Consider the following 24,757-nt stretch of genomic DNA (forward strand, 5'->3'; position numbering starts at 1 on the left):
ATAAATGCAACCCTGCTGCATGTCAATGCAGCCACTAAACAGTTTTATTGAATTATCGAGTCAATGTTATGTCCCTTAGTGCGCACGGCACGTGGCATTGAAGAGTTTATCAAGACTCGATTCACTGGAGAATAAAAACTGTGCTTAGATAAGTTTTTTCAGGAAGACTGATGGGTAGAAGTTAATCTAACCACTATGGTGCTTTGCCCTTAAATCTGAGGAACAAATTTAAGACAAGTATTACATTAATTTCAGAGACCCCTGCTTCTATGACAATGTGTATAACTTGTGAAAAAAGAACAACTTTACATTTTTAAAGCTTACATTCAAAGAACAACACCTCCCGATGGTTAGATTGAAACCCCCTTAAGTTGCAGTTAAGAGAAGATAGTGAAATGTGTTTTAACTGGGCAGCAGTTTGGTAAACTTTTTTGTTTTTGTTTTTTTTTTGGAAGGGCAACTGAAAATAAGATTGAATGACAATTCAATCCCGTTTTTCATATTCAAGTCAGCATTTGTGCTATAACAGAACTATATTCTGGTGGCGCCGCCATTTTCAACAGAGAACAAAAGCTTCAATAGAGAACAAAAGACTCTCAGCTTTAGACTTTAGTACCAAACAGCTGACAGCCAACGAACAGCCAATGAAGCTGTTAAACACTGCTTTCACTTTTATAATTTACAATACTTTACTCTTCAAATTTTAAAGAGGCATTTTAACTGAATATTACAAAAACAAGTCTACAGACATACAACATCAGTGTTTGATGACAACAAGTACCTCTGGAGAGATTGCAGAAAAAGTGACTCTCTCACCTACAGTGCAACTACAAAAACTGGTTCACCGTACAGTGAAAGCACAGTCATTTTGAATTTCCATGTAGCTATGCGGCGTCCTTAAAAAGCTGCCTCACATCAGCAAACCATAAAACCTTGCCTCTCTATCAATTCAACTAATCAAGCCAGAGTAACCTTAAACATGCTGCCTACTGAAAATTACATGACAGATCCCACTGTTTGCATAATCTCTTTTTAGTCTTTAAATACATTTTTACTTGACAAGTCACATAGGTACTCTTTATATCATATATAAATATATATATATACACAGCTATAGGTTATAGACAAATGCATACCCTTTACGTGCGTGTGTACATGTGTCTACAGATGTACAGTTTAATGTGTATATATATATATATGTCCAAACACATACACATACTGTACAAGTGTGCATTAGTCTGTGCGGTAGCTTTACCTTTTAGTCATTAACAGTACCTATTGCCATGCTTTGAACCGTCAACCTCAATCAACAGTTTGAGTCTATCTGCTCTAAAATGACACCACACTCTTGGTAATGTGCAAGGAGAGAGGAAAATGACACATTTCAGCAGCAACAGCAGGACCTCCAATGTACAGTACATGCTCACGTTTTGATCCTTTTTTTCATTCTGAAGTTAAGACTACTGTCACCTAGACGGCACACCCTACTCTACATACTGTAGCAAGTGCGGCTGACATCTCGACTCCTGGAACACCAGTGTCTGCGGTTAGTACAGGGATACAGACGGGTGATCGTGTCCACTGTAGCCTGGTTACCCACCAATCTGTGGAAGCTGCACAGACTCGAGCAGTTTTTCCTTACATTGTGTGGAGTCAGTGCAGCATTAGCACATGAACGTATCTCCACTGCAGACTCCTGTATTGTCGCCCTCTACATTCATTCTAGGCATGTGCTTGGATTCATTTGTCTGGAAGACACAATGTTTTCACAGAGCTTGAAAAGTCTTTTGGGTAATGCTTTCCAATAAAAGGGCCGACAGGCACTCCCGTGGCCTTCTGGGATTCACCCGCGTTGCCATGCAAGTCCCAGGGTAGCACGAAGTCTGTGTGTGTTGTCCAGGTGACTCCTGACGTCAGGAGTTGCAGTGCAGTGTATTCACAGTCACGATAAATAATAAAATCAAGGGGAGGGAGACTGACTGGGAGGCTGGAGCCATCTCTGGCCTCTTCATTACGCCTCCGTGCCAGAAGGGGGCAGTATGCCTCTCTCCATCAGGTGGGAGCGCAGCATGTTGAAGATGCTGAGCTGCTGCTCTGGCTGTAGTGCTAGCAGCTGCTGTAACACCTTGCTGGGGTTCGGGCCCCTGGAAAACACAACAGTCACACATCAGATAAGCAGATAACAGATGTCTGCATAGCTACCACACTGTTACTACTACACTGCAGGCTGTGTTCAACAGCAATTCGCTTAAGAGACCCTGCGCTCTCAAAGATCTGCAGATCGCTGCCCTCTATGAATATTCATAACCAGACAGGTCTGGAATGTATTTTGGTTTTGGCTGTTTCAACAATTCTGCACATGGCCAGAGCGATTATTATCGGATTAGCAACAGAACCAAGTACTGGCCTTAACGGCTAATAACCAATCCTAAATGCCTGCTTTCTCAAAAACTCCAGCAGGTACAAAAATACAGGGACAAAAGCTTCATTGTAAAGCATGGAATATCATGTCTCCAATACACAGACAGAATCTCTACAGTATGCTGTCAGAACAGAACAGAATCCAGCAACATCTTTAATAAAAGTGGGGTATGCTGTGTGTCTCCTTGAATTAGCAGACATTACCCAGAAACAGAGTCCTTGAGAGCTGATTACTGTGAGAGGAGGACAAAGCGTCACAGTTACCTGATAAAGCTAGCTATGTAAACGTGAACGAACGTGGCCATCAGGTACTGACAGTCGAAGCGATCCATGATGCCCCCGTGTCCCGGGATGGTGTCTGCGAAATCCTACAGGGAGAAAACACGTAAGCCTGCAGCCACTCAGAAATATTACCAGTTACATGCTTGCACGCATGCAAAACAACTGCTTACTTTGATTTTGAAAGCTCTCTTGAATCCACTGGCAAAGAAACCGCCGAATGGCCCTATGAGGGACCCGAAAGTGGAGAGGGCGATGCTGTGGATCTGAAAGGGGTACAGATACACCTTTTCCTGCAAAGAAAGACCGAGAACACGTGGGTATTATTCCCAGCTCCGGAATCTTGAAGCCCTGACCGCTAGAGACTTCACGCTGTAACAGATCTAACTGCCCTGCATCCCTGCGACCACTATGAATGACTAATCACCTCCAGTCAAGCTCTTGATCAATGTAGCACGGAGGCCCTTGGGCGCTGTGAGTAATAAGCAGTGAAAATGTCACGATAAGCACTGCGCTGCTCCATAAACCACAGCGCAGCACTGCCCTGAGACAACAGGCCATAACCCCTCTTCACGTATGTAACTAACACAATCTGCTGATGCTGCCGAAGCCCTGGAACAGCCTGTGGCCACATAAGAAATCATCCTGTCAACAGATGGGCAGCGTGTTCTAGTCCTACAGCGAATACGGGGGTGGGGGACATGAAACATGAATAAACATCTCGACTGAGCAAATGTTCCATAACGCATTTGTGCAAGTGCAGACAAGCTTGCTCAGTGGCACAGAAAGCCCATTCCCCACAATGCGCTGTGGTTGCTGTGCGGCTGACATGGTCCTCACCCATCGGAGGGTCTTCTGCAGCACCGCCGGGAGGGTGTACTCGTGAATCAGGAAGAGCTCGGAGGGCTCGCACTCCACCGCGAAACGGTTCGTCTCGCTGTCGTACTCAACCGGGCACACAAAGTGCTGGTGCTGAGCCAGGAGGTAGGCAAACTGAAAGCACAGGGCCACAAAATGGGTGTTCAAAAGGAAATGACCTCAATAAGTTTACTGAGCGAATCAGAACAAATAAATCCAATCAAGTGTTATGTTTTTCATTATTTACACATCTTTTCTTAATTACGACACATCATTTAAATGCTTAGCAGGCACATGTATCCAGGGTGACTAGGGCCACTTGCTCGACCATATAAATAGCTGTATGCCACATGGGATTTGAACCTGCGACCTTATGGTCTCAACCCTCTCCCCTTACCAAAACGGATAATCTGCACTGCTGCCCCATTACTTTCTGTTAACAGAACACCCAACAGGGCATGAAAATTGCACCATTTACTTGAAGAGGTTAGCCAAAGTTAAAGATAAACTGTGGGGCAGGCAAAGGTTACGGACGACAAAAGTCACAGATATGATATAAACTTGGGGTATCTTCCACAGATCCACTTACAATAAATCCGAAGACCACGGTGGAGAAGAATCCTCCAATGAAGCCTTCCCAGGTCTTCTTTGGGGAGAGCTGCCAGGAGACAAACGAGGCTGAATAAGTCCTGCTTCCTCCATTTAGCTGTACAATCACTCTGTATGAGACCCCTCTGTTTTGTATAGTAACTCACTACATTATCACTGTTTATCACTATGGTGATAATTTCCTCTCATGACTGACCAAAAAATTAACTGTATCAAGACTACTCCCTTTTTCCTGGGTTCCATCAACTCAGATGACTGGGTCTGAACAATATGCAGAAGGCACTGAAGTGTGGCTCAGAAGAATGTAAATAAAAAACAGAGATAAAAAGGTGCTCTATACTGAGGTGCCATTATCGCACCACAAACAGTATTTTAGACCAAAAGCGCGAGTGTTAATTGATATTTACCTTAATCAATGGCGTTCTGCCAAAGAAGAAGCCGAAGAGGTAAGCCATGATGTCATTGCAGATAACAATGGATATTGGGACAATAAACCTTGGCACAGACAAAAAGATTAGCTTAAAAGCACCGTGCATAGCATTGCACATCACAAGCCTTCATCTCTTCTACTGAGTACGTAATGTGTAACAATAATTTTCTTTCATACTATGAACTCTTACGATTGGAACATTATACTCTGTTAAGGGCTAAAACTACAAAGGATGGTCTAGTTTTAAGGAGATATTCTACACAAATCAGTCAAAAAGATGACACACACATGTGGTTGAATGAAGAGAAGAAATACATTTTGGGATGATGGAAGTGCTAGCTACAAAGTTTTTTGACACATAACAAACACATGTAAGTTCCTCACTTTCAGAACAGAGATGAATATTTGACTGACACTCGGGCCCATTACTGCAAAGCAGCGCATTTAGGGTGTTTTTCTGTTTTTTTTTGTTTTTTTGGAATGTTGAATGTTTTTTTTTTTAATTCTGTTTGAATGGTTGAATTGCTGACGGTTTAAACGGGCCAATCACGGTGAGTACGGTTCCCGCTTACCAGATCGTGCCCTCAAACAGGTTCTGAATGACAAGGTGTGACTGAGTTACCACAATCAACAGCGTCACATGGGTCCAAGCAAACTGAAATGGCAAACACAACACGCACAACTTCAACGCCGGAGACGCACCAGACCTCCGAAAACACTTGACGGTACACACAACGGTACACAAGACTGAAAAAGCTGAATCACACGTCACACCAGTACGCCAGGTGATGAGACAAATACTGATGACCATATGGCTATATCAGCCTACAGAGAATGCAATGCAGATGAGTAATACTCTCAAGAGCTGGCTGTATCAGTTTAGCATTTTAAATGGAAAGTTATGGTATTAATACAACTAGTCTAAGTTAATCATGCCATTGCAATCGATCCTAATATACAGTTAGAATTTGCACACTTAACTACTGTATCTATGAGACCAGAACAGAGACAAAAATGACAGATTACGGGGCTGTAGATATCATGTAGCTCAGCATCAAATCTGCCTGTCTATAGTGGAGCAATATACAAATGACAAACAAATACAAATACACAAACCTTACTGTGTATATGTGACAAACCATACTGAATGAAAGATCCTGTAGAGTTTAGTTCAAGGGTTTAGTATTCAACTCTGAATGGCTGGCTATGGGCCAATCAGATTTTGTGAATATATCACAACCAATAAAGACCATCCCCTGCCCCACAGTAGCAGCTGAGTAAATGCATAGACATCAGATGTGGCTGGTGTGTTCAGGATTGTGTAGTGCATTGTGGGGGATTTTGCATAAAAGCACGGGCGTCCGGTATCTCCCGTTGGCAAGGTCCCTCAACGCCATGGTTAGCGTGGCAGTCAACTCTGCGGTATTAGTACTGGTGGTTACATCGCTGATACACACCATATAAAACTGCAGGCGGTAATGTCTCTTCACTAAACTCAGTACAAACATGCAGAAACCTGCAAAGAGTAAATAACATGCGGTCAGTTTCCTTTATTCGGTGGGGAATAAAACAGAACAATTGCAATTCCCTGCACTTGAACATATGCTCCTTGGATACAGCTCCCAAGTTTAACTAAATGTACCAGACTGATACCCCAGTGCTGCTTAAGTATACTTGTACTGTACTTGAACCTAAGAACTGACATGTAAAACATTAAGGAAATGTGATTACACATTTTTACATATAGGTCCAGTGGCCAGCAAGCAGACTGCTCTGGGCTGAGGCATTTTTGACTTCCAAAACAACAATACAATTTAATTCTGCACAAATGTCTCGTTATCATCATCTCTAAGTTATAACGGCAGGCACTGACGCTTTCATTTTATTTATAAAAATGAACAATGTGTAGAAAAATGCAAAGCCACTTAAGTTTTTTATTCATACTATATCAGGTGGTTTATATAAACCACTGAATGCCTGTCTGAAACACACAATGGAAAATGACAAATGTGCACTGATAAATTCTTGTGTAGTTATATTTTGTCAAACTATAATGCACTACAAATAGGCTGAACTATTACAAGTGCCTATGTTTCCTGACCATTAATGAGTAAAGGAGTCAGCCCAAATGACCAGTCTCAGCAGTGGACTATAAATTCAGGGCAATAAATCCTCCTTACACATCTCTTCACCAGCAATAGGCCCACAACACTTCCTTGATCCCGGGGAGTTATAGGGTCGGACGGAGAGGCTCACCTGCCAGGTAAAGTGCAAAGGAGATGAACCGATGGTAGCGCACCAGGAACTGCAGCGGCTCCTCCCTCTGAACGAATGCGCCGAAGTAGTCTGCCACTGTTTCCCCGTAGAAGAAGTAGTTCACGCAAATCAGAAAGTACCTGCAATGCATGAAAGCACACTTAACATTGAACAAATCAAATGGCACCTGCAATCCATGTGAATACTGTTGACACTTTAACCCTGTAACATTGTCTATAACTGGAATTCAATCTAGGCAGCAGTTTGTTCTTAACATTGTGTTACCGAACTTCTTTTTCTTAACTTGTAAAATACTTTTCTTAGATTCATGGACATAAGACCACCCGTGTCACAATCTTATGTAAAGGACTAAGCAAAAAAGAAATAAAGTAAGGCTCGCACTAGTCTTTATTCAAGGTTAAGGACAAACTGCAACACTGTCAGATTGAATTCCAGCCCAAATCAGAGGTAGTTTGCAATGCAGGGGGTCAGAAAGGAATGACTATCCGTCTTCTCGAATGACAAGGACAGTACAGAGTCACATTTCACAGGTTACAGGTACGCTGCCGAGGCTGTACAGCTAGCCAGAGCAACAGAAGATTGGACATTCAACAGTAATGCAATTTGGTGGGTGTGAGGGAAAAACCCCATTCAAAGGTTGCTGAGCAGTGATTCACGCTCGTGTGGAGGTTATCGTCGCTGGCTGATTGGCTCTTTAGGATAAGCATCTCCACTACACAGTGTTATGCAGCCAACTTCTTCTCATTTGGCTTTGGTCAGGCCCTTAGCATTGGCCTGAATAATATGGGGGGCCTCTTGGGTCACAAAACAGTGAAATATTTTGTTATTTTTTTCCTAACTTCCTAACTTTTGAAAGGCATATGCCTCTGTGAGAACAAAGTTTAGGTTTTTCACGTGAGACAACAGGAAGGACTGAGAGCTATGGCTCAGTGGGGTCGAGTCAGACACCGACACCCCGCTGTGATCTCACCTTACACATTGTGCAATGGCTTACCAGCTTAGTGTCCTGAACCAGGGGAGGTCGTAGGAATGATAGACTCTGTACCCGATGGTTATAATCTCCTGGAAGCACTTGATCTGAATGGTCATGACCTGAAATTGAAAAAAAAAAAAAACATTCAGTTTGTGAGTTTAGTGTGGAAACGAGCATTTGGGTACCAAAGGACGAGGCACAGCAAGACATAAGGGAGCATAGCGCCAGGGTCTGGTGATTTTTTTTCTTCACGGATGACTGCTCTGTGGACCATAAATCTTAGGCTGAATTGCAGCAAAAGGGTAGACAGCTTAACAGAGGAACTCTTCAGATACTCATTCAATTTCCAATTCCATTTCCAAGTTAAATGGAAACATGTACCAACAGCCAGAAGCAGTATTTTTGAATATCAATGACCCCATTTGCTTGCACTCTGAAATCTCATTATCAGTCAGAATTCTGAAGAATTAGTAAGACGACAAGACCATATAAACATCTTTGTCTGAAAACAATATTCCAATTGAGGCTTTGTTCCAAACGTGATTACTCTGAATAAAAGACGGGGGTATGTCGTTAATATTTCAACCAATGAATCGCTATTAATAATATGAACTTCAGTTTTCACTCATTTGAAATTTTCCCCAACTTGATGCATTTGATCAAGTTTGCACGCTGCATACAGCTACATACAGCTACATATTTCTTGTTTTGCAAGTGGATGAAGCTAATGAAAAAAACAGTAGGTTAGAGATGCGTATACAGTGTGGTTCAGCGATGTATGGATGTATGTCATGCAAGTGACACAAGCCCTGAATTTGAGCTTTCATTTCCTCTTGCTTCAATGTGGGTTTAAGTTCAATAGTTTCTTGATTTATATCTGAACAAACAGGCTGTTTAAAGTTGCAAAACAAACTGATGTTCTGCATTCCTGTTATCAGTCTGTACAGCTGCTGCCCCCTAGGAAGTGAGCCTGCCCCTGCTTACACTGCAGTTTGATGTGAAACACCTGTCTTCTTTCAAAATGCAATGTAAACCACAAGGAGTGAAACAGCCCCTTGTGCATGCACTGAAACAGCCTATTTGGAATATGACAGATAATATATTTTATTTGGAAAATAACAGATAACACACAGAAGTAACAAAATAATAATTAAGAGGCATTCAGGATAAAGCGACTCAGAAGTCACACAAGCCAAAAACGGATCTTCTCAGTTACTCAGAAACACGCCCTTTCTGTATGATTGACATGATTAGCATTGTTTCATTTTTGATCATTCAAGAGAGGTGACTTGAGAGATAATTTTGGAAAAAAATATCTTTAAGAAATCAATCAGCTAAAGGTTTGGAGAATGGAGAGGCACAGTGCTGCAGGCTGTGCTATCTTAATCAGGAAACACTCTCCGGTGGCTTCCAGGACACAGTACTGCCTGAAACAGAATCCACCATTGAGCAGTGACAAGGCATGTTAAAAATATCCCACTCTAGAAGACATACATGAGAGGCCTGGGAGGGCAGGAAGGCGGGGGGTGCATTTGGGTTGTGTTGGACATGGGAGGTAGGTGGAGCTAATGTGTGTGTGTGTGTGTGTGTGTGTGTGTGTGAGAGAGAGGGAGGGACAGAGAGAAAGTGCTAGAAGGAGAGTGTGAGTATGCATATGTGTGTATGTGTGTGTGTGTGTGTGTGTGTGTATGAGAGAGAGAGAGAGAGAGAGGGGGAGAGGGACAGAGAGAGCTAGAAAGTGTTTGTGTGTGTGTGTGTGTGTGTGTTGCCTCAGTAAATATCCAGCTTTATAAATGGATAACATTGTAAAGAACTGTAACCTATGTAAGTCGCTTTGGATAAAAGCCTCTGCTAAATGAATAAATGTAAATGTAAATGTATGAGAGTGTGTGTGACAGAGAGAATGTGTGAGTGTGAGGGAGAGTACTAGAAAGAGAGCGAGTATGTGTGTGTGTGTGTGTGTGAGTGAGTGTGTGTATGGATGTATGTACAGTAATTAAGAGAGAAAAAGAGCTCCAGAGAGAGAAAGAGACAGAGAGAGCAAAAGTGTGTGTGCATGTGCGTGTTTGATGAGGGTGATCTTAATATTCTGCCAGGTCCTCTTCATAATGCATGACTGTCCAAACTTAGAAATTACGCCATAACTCCACTCCCCATTTGCACATTATGTTACATCTGTTCATCCCCCCAGTTTAACTGGGGCAGAATAACCGGAGCATCCAGGAAACCTACCACCAGTATTAACATGATAGGTCCCAAGTAGATCATCAGGGAGAAGCCGGAGATCATTGTTAATGACAAAATCCCTCGTATCCACCAGTTCTTCCATCTGTAGACAAGAAAAAAAAAAAACGCACATGCTGGGTCAAGTAACCACACTCATTTTCAAGTGGTTTGCAAACTCAGTCTGCATGCTGATAATTATCTGACAATGATTTCAATGCAAAGGGTGTACTACTACACAATGACAGGGCCACTGTAAGACAGAACAGAAGACACCAATATGCTCCTTTGCTTGACTGGAAATAAACCTTGTTTATGACTGTCAATGCCAACGGCAGCACCGTCACATAACACAGAGTGACTAATGCTGTGCCATTGACTGGACTCCGCGGTAAGCAAAGCAAGCACAGTATCAGCGCTGTCCTCCGCAAACAGTGCTGGAACAGAGACTGTGGCTGGCGGCTGCAGCAAATCCGTCCATCCATCAGCAAAACTGATAAGGATTACAGGCGTCCTGGTGGATATCCTTTAATCCCTCCCCCCCGATCCCCTCATTCGTTCATCCTGGTGTCTCGTCCGCATATCAAATATTAGCTCTGTTCTTCACACATTGATTTGTGCAACATAAAGCACAGGCCACCAAATGAGGTTAAAGGACAGACATTGCTGATTTCACCAAAGCCTGGTACTTGGATTAACGGCCGCAAAGGCACACTGCGGCAGACCTCATGGCCGTGTGAGTCAAAAATAAAAAAAGAAAAAGCTTCATCTGTGACCATATGCCCAGAGCATATGCAGAACTCCAAATCCTCTGCAGACTGCAGAGCATGAAAAATAACACGTCGAAATTCACCTAGCAATCTTTCAATGCCTGAGGCACAGGGCTACTTCATCAACTGCTTCACCTTCCCTTCCATATTTTAAATGAGCCTTTATATAGCAGTTCAGACATCGTTCATTTATCGTTATGCATATCACCTGACAGAAATACTGTTCACCAGCTGGCTGGCGTTACATTCAAAGGAAACGGAATTGCTGCACAATTTTAACGCTGGCAAACACCGAGCTGTCGCCTTTAAGAGACAGAGAAACCCAGCCCCTTTTTTAAAGGGGATGGCCTACCTGGAGGAGAGCCCTTCCAGGGCTTTGTTGAGACATTGCGGAGTGTTGTCTTCGGACTGAGGGACCTCCGGGGTGTCCGGTTTGGGCTCACCCTCTCTGTCTACGTCCGGCTCTCCGGGCAGGCCCAGTCTGTCCTCTCCATCTGCCTCCTGCTCAGAACGAGAGCCCGGTGAGGGCGGATTCCTGGCTGCGTGACAGTGCTGTCCCACAGGCCAACGCTGCAATGTTTAATCCCCGCATTTACCACAGGGTACCTAGGCCCAGTCCATTGTGTCTGACCTGTTTCTGACCTGTTTCTCCCATCATCATACTATCCTCTTGTACTATCGTTTGTTTTGGAAGGGGCGCCACATTAAATTATGATAATTTAATGTCTTGATTGAGTCAATGAATTTGTGAGAGGATACATGGGGTAAATCTGCTTACACTACATTTATAAATGTTACAGTATACGAATCGCACATTCATTTTCATTTAAAGACATATACACAGAGCTTTGAACAATTCAACATGGCACCATATTTCTGATAAGGTATATGGCAATCCCCTTTCCCCATTTTAAAGGTGCAAATCTGCCATAGTGCACAAATGCCAATTCCAGTTCTTCTGCTCAGTATCTCTGATACTAAAAACAGAGGTATCACGTGTCATTAGAGTTCCTTAGGGTAGCTGCTTGTCACTCTGGCCATGATTTGATGTGACTGGTACAAAAAGAGGGGAAACTGGAAGCAGATAAGATTTTGAAGCGATTTTACTGCTGTTTAAAGAACTCCACTGCCTGCCAGTCCTGTCACTGAGAGGTAAACCGATGACTCAGACCACCTGAAAACACAAACTGGAGGTAGTAAAGACAACTGATCATAACTGAAAAATTTCAGATGTCTCTCACTAACGTTCAGAGTAGGTTCAAGCTCAAGTCAATGTATGGTACTGGAAGTACCAAGAGAGGGACTTGGATCCACCTTAAAGGCTTTCTCTCATCACAGTTTCTCCAGTTCTCCACATACAGTTTTGTTGTGATGCTTGCCTACTGCCAAGGTATACTGACTGAGTGCAGTGAGGCCTTAAATGCGGAAGCAAAAACAAAACACCAGATTACCATCAAAATGTCAGTCACTGGTCCTGTTAGGCTTGATCTTACATCACGTCTGTATCCATGCTAGATTGGGTCATCCTGGATTGCGATAACTGCCATGTTCAGTTTCAGTAAAAAGTGTTAAAACTGTAACTACATTTCAACCACCTGAATGTACAGTTTTGAAATGCAAAACACTTGCGATTCAGACTTTGATCATAATGACTTGTAACATATAATATGGCCACTGTGTCTCAGTTTTTAGAATTTTTACTTTTTGTTTTAAATGAATGTTTATTTTAAAATAATGATTTTGATGCTGAGTGAGTCTTTGAGGTCATTGGCTAGTTAACCTAGTTTACCCCCTAAGCAAGTAAACTGGGTTAGGCAATACCATACCTTAATGCACTTGGATCCTTTGCCCGAGCACTCGCCAGGGTATGTAACTCTGTGTCATGTGCCTCAGTTAAAAGCCCACACCCCGTGAAGCGAGCACTCAAACTGCAGTTTAATAAACCCTGTAAACTGAATGAGGCCTTCAGAAAAATCTGTCACCACAGTGCCAGCTGGTGCTAATTAATGTCTCTGGGGGAGAAAAATGTATCAGAATAACTTGAGAAGCCCTTCAAATTCCTCTAAAAGCATGTTAAGTGCTTGTTAAGTATTTGACCAAAAAACACAGGCCAGCTAACGGGGCACAAGCATAGTCAAAAATAAGTGTCCTCCGAGCTGTGTAAATGCCAGGCTGGATTGTGTTTCAAAACATGGGTGGCTGGCTGTCCTACTCCGCCTGCACTTGCCATGCCATGGCATACTGTACGTGGGGCCTATGTACAGTACAGTAGTGACACTGCACAACTAACAGCCTGCTGGAGAGGAAGATGGCAGCAGGAAACAGAATAACAGAAAAGGATCATCACTTAAACAGATAAAGGGTGTTAAAAAAATTCAGCAAGTAAAATGTTCCCTGGCTTATTCTGCAAAGTGCTTCGTGAACTATTCTAATCTATCATTACATTACGTTACCATTACATTATTGGCATCGCAGCAGACGCTCTTTTCCCGAGCGACTTACACAGGTTACACTTTTTTTTTGCATGTTACCTATTTACACAGCTGGGTATTTACTAGGGCAATTCTGGGTTAAGTACCTTGCCCAAGGGTACAACAGCAGCGCCCCGGTGGGGAATCTAACCAGCAACGTTTCCAGTACGAGTCCTGCTTCTTACCACTATTCTACACTGCCGCCCCTTTACATGACAGACAGGTAGCATTAAGATGCGGGGATGTGGCCTGGTGGCATGCAGCATGTTGAAAGAGTTGAACATGTTTAAAACCACCCATTGGTACAGAGTGCATGGAATGACGCAGTTCCAATGGTCAATTCATACAAAAACAGTAATTGACATTCATCAAGTAATGCAACACTAGAGGTTAAAGCAGCAGTCACAGCCTGACATCGCACAGAGCCACTGAAGACAGCTGGAACTTGCTGACAGAATCATCATCTGTCTTAGTCTGATTATGTGCATTCTGCCCCAGAGCACAGGGGCACATTACCCAGAGCATGTATGACTGAGTGGAATTCTCTGCAAAACCAGCAGCATGATTGATCCATTCACAAGAAAAGCACATCTTCTACAGCTGTTGCGATGGCTTGCAAACTATGAGGGAAATCAGGGGTTTATAAGCAGATCTCTAAAGCAGGGCTTTTTCTGAGTTTCCAAAGTTGACGGTATTAGGGACAGGTATGGGGCAAGGAGTGTATTGTTCTAGTGCCAACCCAGCTGTCTTGGCTAGTCAGGGTGGTGGCTTTGAGGTGTTTACACGCAGCTATTTTGGGAACACATGGCGATTCTTCCTGGGCACACGCAACGGGTGGTTAAGTTTCCGCCGTCCATCAAAACAGCTGCTAGCATTTCTGGAAAATTTCCCTTTCATGGCCGTCTTCCCTAAAACCATGCTAAATAAGGCCAAAGTCAAGAGAGCGAGCACAGTTTAAAATTAGCAAAAGGCCAAAGCCCTCACTCTCCATCTCTAATTAGCAGCAATACCACAGTAATTGGGAGCAAGTTTGGTTGCGAAAGGGGGCAGCCCTCATCACAAAGTGGGTTCAGATTAACACCAACAGTAATCTCCAACTGTCAATTAATAAGGAGAAGACAAACCTGCATCCAGTTGCAATGAAAATCTCTCACAAGATGTTCTTTCAACTTTACAGGAGATCAATAACACTGGTGTGATTATCAAAGGGGTTTAATGCATTGCTGTAGGATTAAAGAGATGGCTTCATGAAAACTTGTCCGAATGAGTATCTTTCTCATGTTATTCTCCATTATCTGTCTATCTCTCTTCAGTCGCTTTCCATCTGCCACAACGTGCCTCAGTATCCACCCCTTATGTATATTTTAAAAGCACAGAACAGAAACAGCAATTAATTTTTTGAGGTGTGCACTACATTTTCTTATACAAATGTAGGCCAAAGAGATAGAGAAAAACTTTATTAGGCTAACAATAAAATATGTCGTAGCTGTACATGCTATGAGTTGGGAGAGCACATAAACACGCATGACATCCAGATTTACCAATGACGTAAGGCACTGCGGACAGAAATACAGCAGTTTCACTGTGGTTGCTGTCAGTGTAATGGTTACAGTGGTAATTTACAGTTGTAATACCAGTTATGGAATGCAGGTAATTACACAGTTACTCTAAGGAACCAGTTAATGGGGCACCTCCCAGAGCACAACACACAGCACCTCACCTGGTCCCTAAGTCCCTACAGCGTCAAGACTTAGACCAGTTTTCCAAGGCTAACAGTACACAATTACAAAACCAAAACATAAAATATATCTTGCAAAGAATGGAATTCATTCATGTACAACCAAAATGAAAGAAAGCAAGACAGGCAGATGTGCAAAAATGGGACAAATGTCTTTTGAATACATTGATAATACAGGCAGTAAAACACCTGAAGAATTACCTTTGTCAGATCATTTGCAGGTTTACAGGCACATACAGGACAACAGGGAAGTACACTGCCAACCTGGTAATATGAAATACTACTAGACATCAAGGAGGGCAGATACTGCATTGTTACACAATTAATGGTTAGCTACAGATTATCTGAAGGCTCATATAATACATTACTTTTACAGCACTGAATAGTTAGGCTAATAGGATATGCAATGTAAATACAAAGAAGACCCAAATACCACAAGTGGAAGTAAAACATTTCTATTAATGCAAATATCTGGAATTATCATCACCCGCCATCTACCACTATACAATCTCTTATCTAAAAATATGTCCAGACCATGACATTATTTTTCAAAACCAAAAGAGCGGAAATGGAGTATGCTCCCCTGCGCTTGTGCGACACAGCTTTAATGTTCCAGCTCTGCTAGCTCTCAGTCAGCCGTAATCCCTTCACCACCTCCTACCAGATATGGAGTCTTAATGCCCGCACATTCACATCACAGCCACTCCAATGCTGACAGGAAGGTATCCAGTAGGTTATCCAGTATCATGCAGAATCTATGTATCTACTAAGTGGCTGAGTATAAAACATGCTCCTCTAGACCTTCACCAGTAATAGTCTGATATTTGTTCTAAATGATGCCATAAAAGATGAGTAATGCTTGCCTCTTAAGTTGTGCTCTCATTAGTAATGCTTGCTTAAATTATCCAAAGGACAAAAGGGCATCATGGTAGGACTGAATAGAGGCCTTACGTCTAAGAGTGTAGATGTCCAGGCTGTGTACACACCCTCAAAAAAAAAAAAAAAATTCACAACCTAACTTAATCTGGCCGCCTCAACTGTATATCTATAACTCACTTGTCCTTCCTTGTTAAATAAAGGTCATTATACTGTGACGGACCCTAAAAAGGTCATAACTGACAATACCTATTTGTCAAAGTTTAGCACAAAGTGCACCACACTCAGACTGAATCTGAGCCTATGAATGGTGCATTAGTAATCTCAAAAGGATCCCTAAAAGTAAAAAGTGGTTGGAGGTCAGTGTGCCACTGAACATGAGAAGTATGGCTAATAAATAAGGAAACACTCAAGTTCTTAGTGTGGAATTTCACCCTATTGTTGAAACCCAGCACAATGAGAATCTGCAAGTCTCACAGTACGTGAGAGGTCACATTGGGCTTGAAGCATGAATTTTCATCTAGCTATTTTTTTTCATATAGCTAATTTTAGTTTCATATTGCAGGGTAGGTGGAGGTCAAAACAGCAAAATAAAATTGAAGAGTTTCAGCAACAGCTAAAGAGTGGGTATTTCACATTTTGCTTTGATAAACACATCTCAGCATACATGTGAGTGGTGTGTATTTTCGTATTGAAATGTTTTCCAGGAGTTTCACTTGATTGCCTCTTTTTATTGGGTCAGGAAATAATTTTCTATTTTCCCAGATTGGCCCATGGCTTTTTTTGTTTTTGTGTTTTTTTTCCCCTTGGAAAACCTCTGTACAATGCTTTACAGCAAACCTTGATTGTAAAATGCACTATATTAGGCACATTTTATTATTGTTATTGTTGATTGATTTAGAGTAATTATACCTGAGGTTCATACCAGAAACAGGTCCTTTTAATATGCAAGCTACATTACATAGCCACGCACGGAAAAGCGACTGTGGCTAAAACTCATTGGATCTGACTTGACTTGAAAAACAGCGCAGACCTTCTGTGTGAGTAGAGTCTCCTCGTGGCTAAAAATGTCCTCTCCATGGAGCAAGGAGATTTTCAGTAAGGCCGGGTAATGAGCTCCACTAAATGGGACTATGGTAATCCCTGCAGGGAGGAAAAAGCTCCAGCCCTGCACCTCCGTGACCTTACCCAGGCCCCACCCACACGCAACACTACCTGCTCCCATGCGTCTCAACAACTTCCCTTATCGCAGCCAATCAGAAATCACACTGACGGGTGTCAGATGTTTTCAGTGACCTTGATTGGAAAGGGGGACTCCCATAATCCACTTTGATTTTGACTGAGTGAATCCCGTTTGGAGTGTAACTGCAGGCCCTTTAAATGCTTTGCCGAGGTGGCAAAAAAGAGGCCTAATTAGGGATTCTTGCACAGCGGACTGCACCCGTGGGCAGCCGACAGTGGAAGCTATTTAGCATGGGACTTTGAATGCCTGTAGTAAGCTCCCAGAGCCGAGCTACAAAATCCACTATGTGTTAGCAAACAGCACTCTGTGCCACAGTGGGCAGAGAGGGGAATGGCCTGCTGGCCTCTCTCTATGAAGCAATGAGAGAATTATCACTTGTAAAAATATTCTGACATGTATTACTTCTATACTGTTTTTACCTTGTGCTGTTCCTTTTTTCGCATTCATTCAAAAAGCCACGTGAAAAACAATAGTGTGCTTTTTTGAGACCATAGACAACAAACGAAAACAAATCCTCTGAATTCCAGAGTGAAACGCTGGTTAAAAAGGGGAGTGTCTCAGATGCTGAAAACTGTAACGCCTTTGTGTGATCATGGGCGTGAGCAGGGAGCGTACATTCATTCTAATATGCATAAAACACCCTCATAGTTATTTAAAGTCTAAATCACCACTAACACTCCAGTGATGCACCCTTGGAACCATACCCTACAACTAATAATCTACCTATACTGAATGTTTAAAATAAAGGTAATATAGCATACATTCTATGTTTTATGATAACCAAGAAGAACAGAACCAACTCTTGCTCTGCAATGATTATTGCCACACTGCATGTGCTCATGTGAGAGATTCCACCAAAACAGGTGGTGAACCACAAGCGAACATCCATTCTTCATCTTCTTCCGCTTCTCTGTCCCTTCCTAACCCTGAACTTGCTGAAAGACCTGAATCAGCTGATTTTTTTGATTAATGTCCATGCTCCTCCTTGGCCTGACTCTGTAGGTTACAGTCTTATCCGTGTGTGTACCTCATATTCTATGAGGTGCAGATCTGTGTAAAAATGCATAACATCGGACAAGGATTTTCTTTTGCCTATTGTCAGGACAATGACTAAACACCAGACAACAAAAATAAATTTGCAGAATGACAGATTAGGCTACAACAGGCTATGAGTTTTATGGGTTTGTCTGCGTCATGATGAAGACTAAACAGAAAACACACAACCATACAAACAAACACTCCTTTTAGCTGTGTTCTAATGGACTGTTCATCAGGACCGTGTGTAGTAGGTGACCTGCTTTTGTTCCTCTTCTGAAGAATGACTCTGAGTCAACAGGGCTGTGATGCAACGGGGTGGGGGGGGTGTGGGGGTTTCGGCGGTATCACAGCAAGGTCAGGTCAAGCCTGGGGGGTACTCTCTGCTCCCGTAACCACGGCTGACATGAGCAGGATGCACACGAACTGCATCTTGTATCTAGCTATGACTCCTGGGCAGCTGACAAACGCGAACGCTGACCTTGAGAGAGGACGGCAAGGGAATGTAACAGAGGCCTGTGCCGGCCAGAGCGCCTGCGGCACAGTGGGCTTACGGGATACGGCTTAATGTTCTCAGAACACACACCGCGTTCCACCGCGTCCCTCTGCACGAATCGCCGACACTCCCTGCCTCTGCATTAGGCCGGTGATTCATTTTCATTCCTGTAATTACAACCTGAACAGTGTGATTACAGACGGGCCCTTCTATCACAGAACGCTGTGCCGATCGCTGGCAAGGGCCGCAATCCAGACCGCATCTGGATGAAGCACGGGGTCCAGGAAATCTACAAGCAGATGACACCCTTTTAAGGTGCTTCCCTGCTGTTAAAGAAAAGATTTCTACTCCCTGGAGATTACATCTTCTTACAACTACATCAGATGAGAGAGACTAACAAGATCAGTCTTCCCACTTGTCCTGCCATGTTTTTCATATCTGTCCTAACAGCTGGATATTTGACTTCAGTTAGATTTCATTATTTCATACGATTTGACAGAGTCTATGTGGGTTTCAGATGTGCATTGGGTTTACTGTGAAATCAAGTTTTTAATCACATTCATTTATGTGCAAAGAATATGGGTGTTATTCTGTACTTTTGGGTATGATTAGCTCTAAATAGATGTTTAATGGAGGCAATTAAAGATATAATGGGTTCAGGCCCCATTGAGAAAATGTGCTGCTGCTTGGCAGAGGTTCAAACTGTGCTTCCCAATACTCATTTTTTTGCTTTTAAGTGAGTTTTAAGAATGACACTGTTTTCTAAATCTTCTCCAGTTTAATTATTACTTTGACTCTTCTTACTACCTACAATATTCTTTGTTTGATGAAAATTGCAGGACACATCACCTACAGGTGGTGTTGAAAAAACAAGTGATAAAATAGCTTACATACAGAGGCTGCTATGTATATGGTCTATGTGTGTATAGGTGAAGCAACTGGGGAAAAACATTTTATCCTCCAGCCCATAACTGACATCCAACAACAGATGCACAACTGACAATGAAAGTACACTAAACCCAATGATGCACAACGCAGTTAATCCCTACAACTTTTCCCTACAACGCCTACAGTTATTTCATCACCACACTGACATTCAAGTTTTATGCTGACTTATTCAAATGTCATGTTCAATGAAGTTAAGATAAAGAAAAATACCTTAATTCATCGGCCATCCAATCTGAAACAGACTTTTTTCTGCTCTTTATCTTCTATTTAATAGTACGTTTTTATGTTTTGAGATTCAGTATAACAGTGTGTACAATGGCTCAAGTTTAGACGCTTTTTGCGAGTTAAAATGACATCATTGGCATGCAGGCACACTCCCGTAATGCACAGCTAATACAAAGTTCCACCTTTGTACCACACCGCTTGAGCAAATTAGAGATAAATACGGGTGAAACGACCGGATGCATATATATTTTGAAGAACTTGGGGCGACAAAGGACTGCTGTGGCCGCTATAATTCGGCTTGTTGTCTGCTTTCAGGTAGGCAACATCTGCCTCTAGCTGGCCTAATTTGAGAACCTGAAATGAGATGAGCGTCACAGATTACCATGTTCAGTAGGTCCGTCTGAGCTTTCAATCGAATTCGAGTCTAGTGCGTACAGTGAACGAAGAGAAACACAATATATCCTTTAATATATTATCGATTCGCGTTTAAAAAAATGTTTATTTTAATGAACTTCTCGTTCTGGTACAGGATGCATGTCTCACGATTAATCTTCTCTAAAAAGTCACCTTCTCCATCTCCTGACAAAGTATGAAACGAATCAACCACCGCAGTCATGATCAGAAATCAGATTTAATCAATCTAAACCAACACATCACAAATATCCTGTGTTCAAGCATAAAAAATGCACACATTGTGTTCACGCAGCAGGCATCACAGCCAAAGTCAAGAGAAAAACTAGGTTTTATCAGAGGCACGGACCATGTCCACAGAACAAGACTTGCACATTACTGAAAACAGAGCTGAAGAGCGAATTTGTTTTCTGTGTGTGTGTGTGTGTGTTCCATGAAAGAAAAATGTTGGGCACTGAACGTAAAAATGTGGGTTGACTACACGCGTAAAACAGGCTTGGCATCTCACAGACTGACAGCATAGCACATTTGACGTGACAGACTATAGGTCCAGAGCTTTCATGGAGACTGATATGAGTAAGGTTAAAAAGGCAGTTTCTCTCTTGTATTATGTATACCCCCGCGCAGTTGCTTGACATTAGACTCTGGAGCATTCATTACACACTGGATCCTTCCCGTGACCCGAACTCCCATCTTCCGAATCCACAGACTTCACTTTTCAAAGAGCCAACTTTGAATACGTAGTGTTAAGCGACTCGTGGTGGAATGAACAACACATGCTCAAAATAGTTTGAATACTTAAGAAAGAATACGCGTTTGAATGTCTGTACAAGGTTTCAGGTCTGATCTCTGTAACACTGGGTAGAAAGAGACAACAGGTCAACATATGCAGTCTGAGCCTGAGAACAAATGGCATGATACAAGATGGGCTGTCGTTCTCACCTTGGTAGGAGAACGTGACCGGGAAATCAAGAAACATATACAAGAAATCAATTCAATCCATGTGGAAAACATGAGGGTAACCAACTTGTGAGTGGTTCCCTGTGACACATTCAGATGCAGACAAGCAAGCTAGCTTCCAGGGTGGGTTAGCTAGCTTGCTAGCAAACACTCAGATGTAGGAAGGGCAGGTGGTTGTTTTTCTATCGACGAGATTAGCACCATAATTAACTGGATAGCTAGTTGAAGAGTAAGGGGCAGGTATCGCCATGGTAATAACGGCTTATTTGAGATGAAAACACGGTGTAACAGAGGTGACAACTATCTAGCTAAATAGCTAAAAACTTAGACGTAAAGTTATAATTTCTTCCATATAACGTCTGCATACGTCACTGTCAGCAGTCTACGATATTGCTACCGTATCTGTCTACTGCCCGTGGTTCATGTTTCAGTGTTTGTGTTTACACTGTAGTATCTATACAATGTTAGCAAGGTTAAACACAGTCAGTTAGCTCATTTAGCTATATTAACGTTTAATTCAACAAATGGTAAGCTACTGATCGCTACATAATGGAATAGCTAATGTTAACATGTGAGTCTAACACCATATTGAAAGTTTATAATCCGAAACATTAGTTAGACTATGTAGCCAGCAAGAAATTTTGGAAAACGGCATCCTATTGTCCATCCCGCGATTCAAATATTAAACAGTCAGCTAATTAGCAAAATGTATGACCGTCTGAAAAGGTCGTTATAAAAATGGTGATGGTACTTTGCAAACTAGTTAGCTGGGTAGCTACTGTCCGATCCGTGGGCAGGACATTGAGATAAAGGCTTGATGTAAGAAGCAAAGTCATTGCTGGTGGTTATTAAGTTACAAGGTATGGCAGCTCCAATCAACATATTATCTAGTAACCACCAGTGTAAATGAATAAAGCTATAGCTTCGGATGATCGGTAACCCTCACTGTATGAAATGTCAATAACGTTACTTGTTTGACAGAAATACTACATCCACGGGACACGTTGGTTGCCGGCTAGCTAGTTAGCAGGCTATCGATCTAACATTACTGGATGGACACTGTGTAGCTTACCTTGTCGCTAATGTTTTCTGTACTGTCCGGGTCCCCGCCTCCTCCTCGCTTTCTCAGCTCCGTCATTTCTTCCTAGCTAGCTAACACGAGCTAGCCAATAATTTTACACAGTATACAGATTACGGAAAAAAACGAGCGGGTGCCAAAATTAATGTCAAGCCTCGTTAGCTAATCCGGTTAACGTGTAGGAGGTAGATTGCTACCATTGAAAAAGACAGCCAGGACAGAACGAACGCTGAAGTGTTCGAATGATGCGCTGAACTGTCAAAAAATTCCTTCCGGCCACTTGCTGACAGATCCTGGGTTATAACCGCAGTCTTAGCTTTAGTAGACGGCGTTGGGGTGGGTTTCGTTTCAGGTCTGTCTTCAGTCTCTGTCGTTCTCTCCCCTCCTCCCTCTCTCTCTCTCTCTCTCTGACTCTGGACTCATCCGACAGGAAACTAATAACCGTAGCCAGCCAGTGCTGTACTTTGCTCTACAGAGGGAGTAGTGCGGTGACAGGCGCGCCACAGCGACACTCCAGCAGGGAGGGCAGCGTGGATTTCATCGGTGTCAGCAGTTTAACCCACGCTGACTTTCACAACGAAGCCCGTTTCCTGTCGTTACCATTGACTGTGTAATTGAGGTGGCTAATCATTAGCAGTTGCTAACCGTTGCCATTCGCACGTATGTGTGAGCTGCCAGTAGGCTATAAAATAAGTGATTTCGTCTCACCTAGTCGGCACTCCAGTTACCTTTATTTAGGTACTCAAGGATGGTTCATGTCCAGCATGCACCATCATTGCGCTAAATGGCACTTGTTTCTCCAGTAATGATAGCTATAATTATTGGATTGCATTTGGTTCATTTTACTCTTTCCTTTGTAATTGTCGAGCATTTATGATAGGTGGTTAGCACTGAAATTAATAGGTATCCAGAGAGGAAATGTAATTTATTGCAGAAGCAGTCTGTTCATCTACACTTGCAAACAGACAGAGCAAACGAGAAGCATACTTCTACACGTACTCTTCTATACGTCTACAACACAGTGGATTTCTCTTTCGCATCAGAAGAAGCGAAACTCGCTGAACAGGTTGTGCGTCATATGTTTTTCCAATAGTTGTACACGTACCCTGTCCTGAATCCTGGCATTCAGAGTCGTAAGTGAGCACTGCTTTAAGCGCAGCTTCCTTGGTAATATGACAGATCACTTTTAGAATAAAGGCAAATATATTTAATATGGACAAAGATTTATTCTCAAACGGAAACTTAACTCTGGTTTTATTGTCTATAAAACTAAGTCTTATTTTCCAGACAAAATGAATACAAAATAAATACATCTATGTAATAATGCATTATTACTAACGCTATTTCCCCTCTGTAAACAGAGGGAAGTGGTAATTTTGCTCAGCCTTTTGAGTATGTGTCTGTGCTTGTCAAGGCTCTCAGGGAACATCAGCCCGTAGCACTCCTCATTAATGAATGAAAATCCACAGAGAATATGGCCTGTTGCCATTGTCTATTGCTGTCATGCTGTTACCTGTTTCAAAGGAAACGCCAAAGAGCTTTAAGGTCTATAGGACATTATCAGTTGCTCCTATTCCATTGTTTCTGTCATATTTGTCATCCACAATGTGTGATCATTTAGCTTGCTCTAGGGAAATCTTTGTCACAAAAAAGACATTTATGTTTGCCATGAGTCATGTAAATGACAGTCCATGAACTCCAAAGAGTTTCGCTTAACAAGGTCTGTCCTTGTTTTTAAACCCTCTGCCAAATTATTCATTTTGTTTAAATATTGAATATGACATTAATACACTGTTTCACTATCATTTTATGAACACTTAGACACTCTGCCAACAGTCACATTGGGGTTTAGAAAAGGGAACTGTCAATGCTAGTTTTTTTACAGTGATGAATTGGACTGATGCCTTCACTTCCAGCAAGTGACATCCAAAGGACCTTACTGAGAAGGAGAGACTGTGATGGATTACCCAGCGTTCATTGAAAAACCTTCGTGGTTTTGTCTCCTGGCCATCTGCCTCTCTCTCTGGCACATACTTATGGGACAATACTCAGACTCTGTGCAATACAAGATCCCTGCAATATGTAATAATTCAAATATCAAAGCAGCAGTTTATGGCTGCCATTGACATTTATTTTCTGTTGACTTTCAACAACCCACTTCAAATGTACTGTTAAGTGGAGGATCTGGTTCATTGGCATATCATTTCAACCAGCGCTCTGCATTAATTGTTCGCATTTGAACAACACTGGCTTTTTTAGGTGAAATTAGCACACTTTTGTAAAGCATTATTGAGCTGGAAAGAACTAAAATAAATTGTCACATGGGTATTTTTTCAGTACAGTACATTGACAATGAAAGTTATCTGGTGCACATGTTGGACTCATGTTGGCTATGATTGTGAAAATGGAGGATTCTTTTTTTACTTAATTCACATT

General features: G+C 42.2%; 1 protein-coding gene across 1 annotated transcript; it reads right to left on the reverse strand.

The window, feature by feature from the left end:
• Positions 1–893: 893 nt before the first annotated feature.
• Positions 894–22,784, reverse strand: cds1 (CDP-diacylglycerol synthase (phosphatidate cytidylyltransferase) 1). Its single transcript, XM_036527696.1, has 13 exons — positions 22,316–22,784; positions 11,193–11,341; positions 10,080–10,176; positions 7,869–7,966; positions 6,854–6,993; positions 6,055–6,113; positions 5,170–5,252; positions 4,575–4,662; positions 4,148–4,216; positions 3,541–3,693; positions 2,874–2,993; positions 2,686–2,789; positions 894–2,144 (listed from the first exon to the last, which is right to left on the reverse strand). Exons 1-13 carry the CDS (start codon positions 22,379–22,381, stop codon positions 2,012–2,014), a joined length of 1,359 nt encoding a protein of 452 aa, XP_036383589.1. The 5' UTR covers positions 22,382–22,784; the 3' UTR covers positions 894–2,011.
• Positions 22,785–24,757: the final 1,973 nt, after the last annotated feature.

Source organism: Megalops cyprinoides, chromosome 4, assembly GCF_013368585.1.
Source record: "Megalops cyprinoides isolate fMegCyp1 chromosome 4, fMegCyp1.pri, whole genome shotgun sequence".
NCBI classification, from domain to species: Eukaryota; Metazoa; Chordata; class Actinopteri; order Elopiformes; family Megalopidae; genus Megalops; species Megalops cyprinoides.

What these genes read in the sequence shown, in the direction of transcription:
- cds1 (XM_036527696.1), bottom strand. Translation starts at nt 22,381, where the DNA reads ATGACGGAGCTGAGAAAGCGAGGAGGAGGCGGGGACCCGGACAGTACA. An exon ending in TGCAGAAGACCCTCCGATGG is followed by an intron (nt 2,994 to 3,540) that starts GTGAGGACCATG and finishes CTTTCTTTGCAG; the next exon opens with GAAAAGGTGTATCTGTACCC. An exon ending in AGAGAGCTTTCAAAATCAAA is followed by an intron (nt 2,790 to 2,873) that starts GTAAGCAGTTGT and finishes TTCTCCCTGTAG; the next exon opens with GATTTCGCAGACACCATCCC.